We start from the raw sequence: 2,405 nt of genomic DNA, 5'->3' as shown, positions 1-2,405 counted from the left end.
CACCGGGGAGAGGCCATTCCCCTGCACTGACTGCGGGAAGGCCTTCAGACATTCCTCCCACCTGTTGGCCCACCAGCAGTACCACACGGGGGAGAGGCCCTTCAGCTGCCCTGAGTGCGGGAAGGCCTTCAGCAATTCCTCCACCCTGCTGACCCACCAGCGCACCCACACCGGGGAGAGGCCGTTCACCTGCCCTGAGTGTGGGAAGGCCTTCAGCAATTCCTCCACCCTGCTGACCCACCAGCGCATCCACACGAGGGAGAGGCCGTTCACCTGCTCTCAGTGCGGGAAGGGCTTCACCTGCTCCTCTCACCTGCGGAGCCACGAGCGGGTCCACACCGGGGAGAGGCCCTTCAGCTGCCCCGAGTGCGGGAAGGCCTTCAGCACTTCCTCCAACTTGCTGACCCACCAGCATGTCCACACGGGGGAGAGGCCATTCACCTGCTCTGTGCGGCAAGGGCTTCACCTGCTCCTCCACCCTGAAGAGCCACCAGCGGGTCCACACGGGGGAGAGGCCCTTCAGCTGCCCAGAGTGCGGGAAGGCCTTTACCCAGGTCTCCACACTGCTGACCCATCAGCGGGTCCACACAGGGGAGAAGCCCTTCAGCTGCATCGAGTGTGGGAAGGCCTTCAGCACTTCCTCCAACTTGCTGACCCACCAGCATGTCCACATGGGGGAGAGGCCATTCACCTGCTCTCAGTGCGGCAAGGGCTTCACCTGCTCCTCCACCCTGAAGAGCCACCAGCATGTCCACACAGGGGAGAGGCCCTTCAGCTGCCCAGAGTGCGGGAAGGCCTTTACCCGGGTCTCCACACTGCTGAGGCACCAGCGTGTCCACACAGGGGAGAAGCCCTTCAGCTGCATCGAGTGTGGGAAGGCCTTCAGCACTTCCTCCAACCTGCTGACCCACCAGCGTGTCCACACTGGGGAGAGGCCGTTCACCTGCTCTCAGTGCGGGAAGGGCTTCACCTGCTCCTCCAACCTCCAGACCCATCAGCGGGTCCACACCGGGGAGAGGCCCTTCAGCTGCGCCGAATGCGGGAAGGCCTTTAACCAGGCCTCCCACCTGCTGACCCACCAGCAGGTCCACACTGGGGAGAGGCCGTTCATCTGCTCTCAGTGCGGGAAGGGCTTCACCCGCTCCTGCAACCTGCGGAAGCACCAGCGAGTTCACGTGCCATCGCAGGGGGATTGAAGGAGTGACGGCCGAGTGCCATTATCGATTGGAATATCAACCCGGTTCCGGGGACTCCCGGGTTCGAATCCTGCCACGACAGATGGCAGAGGGAGGGGGTGGTGCGGGGGAGAAAGCCCCCATCTGATTCCCTCTCTCCCTTGTTAGGGAAGGGAACCGCCATTGTGGGAAAGGATTCACTCAGTCGTTCCAGCTGCATCCTTTACCCGGTCTGGCCTACACGTGACCCCACACCCACAGCAGTCTGGTTGACTCTACACTGCCCCTTCCTGACAAAGGAGTGGGGAGAAACTTACTTGGAGACAGGGTATGGGTTGAAATTGCTGAGTGAGGCAATACTTCCTCCGGGTTACGGCTTTACCAAGGATCCAATTACAAAGGGACAACTTGGTGCTGGCAGTAAAGACAGTGAGGGGGGTGGGACAGGGGAGGTGTGGTGTGTGCACTTTCACCTTGAGCTGTTCAAAAAGCAACTGCTTTTTCTCTGGCTTTTTGCAGGGGAATCTGAAACTGTAACAAAGTTGGGTTGCAATAAAGGTTACCTGAACTTACCACCGGGCTCAGACTCTCATTGAAAGCTTTGAGCTCCAAGAGGTTTTTGTTTTAAAGCTGCTCATTTCTTTCCGCCTCCTGCAATAAGTTTAGAACATAGAACAAAGAACATAGAACAATACAGCGCAGAACAGGCCCTTCGGCCCTCGATGTTGCGCTGACCTGTGAACTATTCTCAGTTCGTTCCCCTACACTATCCCAAAATCAACCATGCGCTTATCTAAGGAATGTTTAAATCTCCCTAATGTGGCTGAGTTGACTACTTTAGCAGGTAGGGCATTCCACGCCCTTACCACTCTCTGCATAAAGAACTTGCCTCTGACATCTGTCTTAAATCTATCACCCCTCAATTTGTACAGGTTGTAGGGGGACTTGGATAAACTGCAGAATTGGGCTGAGAGGTGGCAAATGGAGTTCAATGCAGCTAAATGTGAGGTGAATCACTTTGGGAAACTGACGTCACCATCCTAAGAAAAAGTCTTTCACTGTCTCCCCTATCTAATCCTCTGATCATCTTATATATCTCTATCAAATCCCCTCTTAGCCTTCTTCTTTCCAATGAGAACAGACCCAAGTCTCTCAGCCTTTCCTCATAAGACCCTCCCTCCAGACCAGGCAACAACCTGGTAAATCTCCTCTGCTCCTTTTCCAATGCTT

General features: G+C 56.2%; 1 protein-coding gene across 1 annotated transcript; it reads left to right on the top strand.

Annotated features, from left to right (window-relative positions):
* The first annotated feature begins 262 nt into the window (after nt 1–262).
* On the top strand, nt 263–2,139 carry LOC148144662 (uncharacterized). Its single transcript, XM_087975030.1, has one exon. It carries the CDS (start codon nt 414–416, stop codon nt 1,194–1,196), a length of 783 nt encoding a protein of 260 aa, XP_087831156.1. The 5' UTR covers nt 263–413; the 3' UTR covers nt 1,197–2,139.
* The last annotated feature ends 266 nt before the right edge of the window (nt 2,140–2,405 follow it).

Source organism: Chiloscyllium plagiosum, unplaced genomic scaffold, assembly GCF_037043375.1.
Source record: "Chiloscyllium plagiosum isolate Xiang-an unplaced genomic scaffold, Cpla_swu_hap1 HiC_scaffold_27, whole genome shotgun sequence".
NCBI lineage: Eukaryota > Metazoa > Chordata > Chondrichthyes > Orectolobiformes > Hemiscylliidae > Chiloscyllium > Chiloscyllium plagiosum.
Note: the sequence above shows the minus strand (reverse complement) of the source record. Positions and strands in the feature narration are given on the sequence as shown.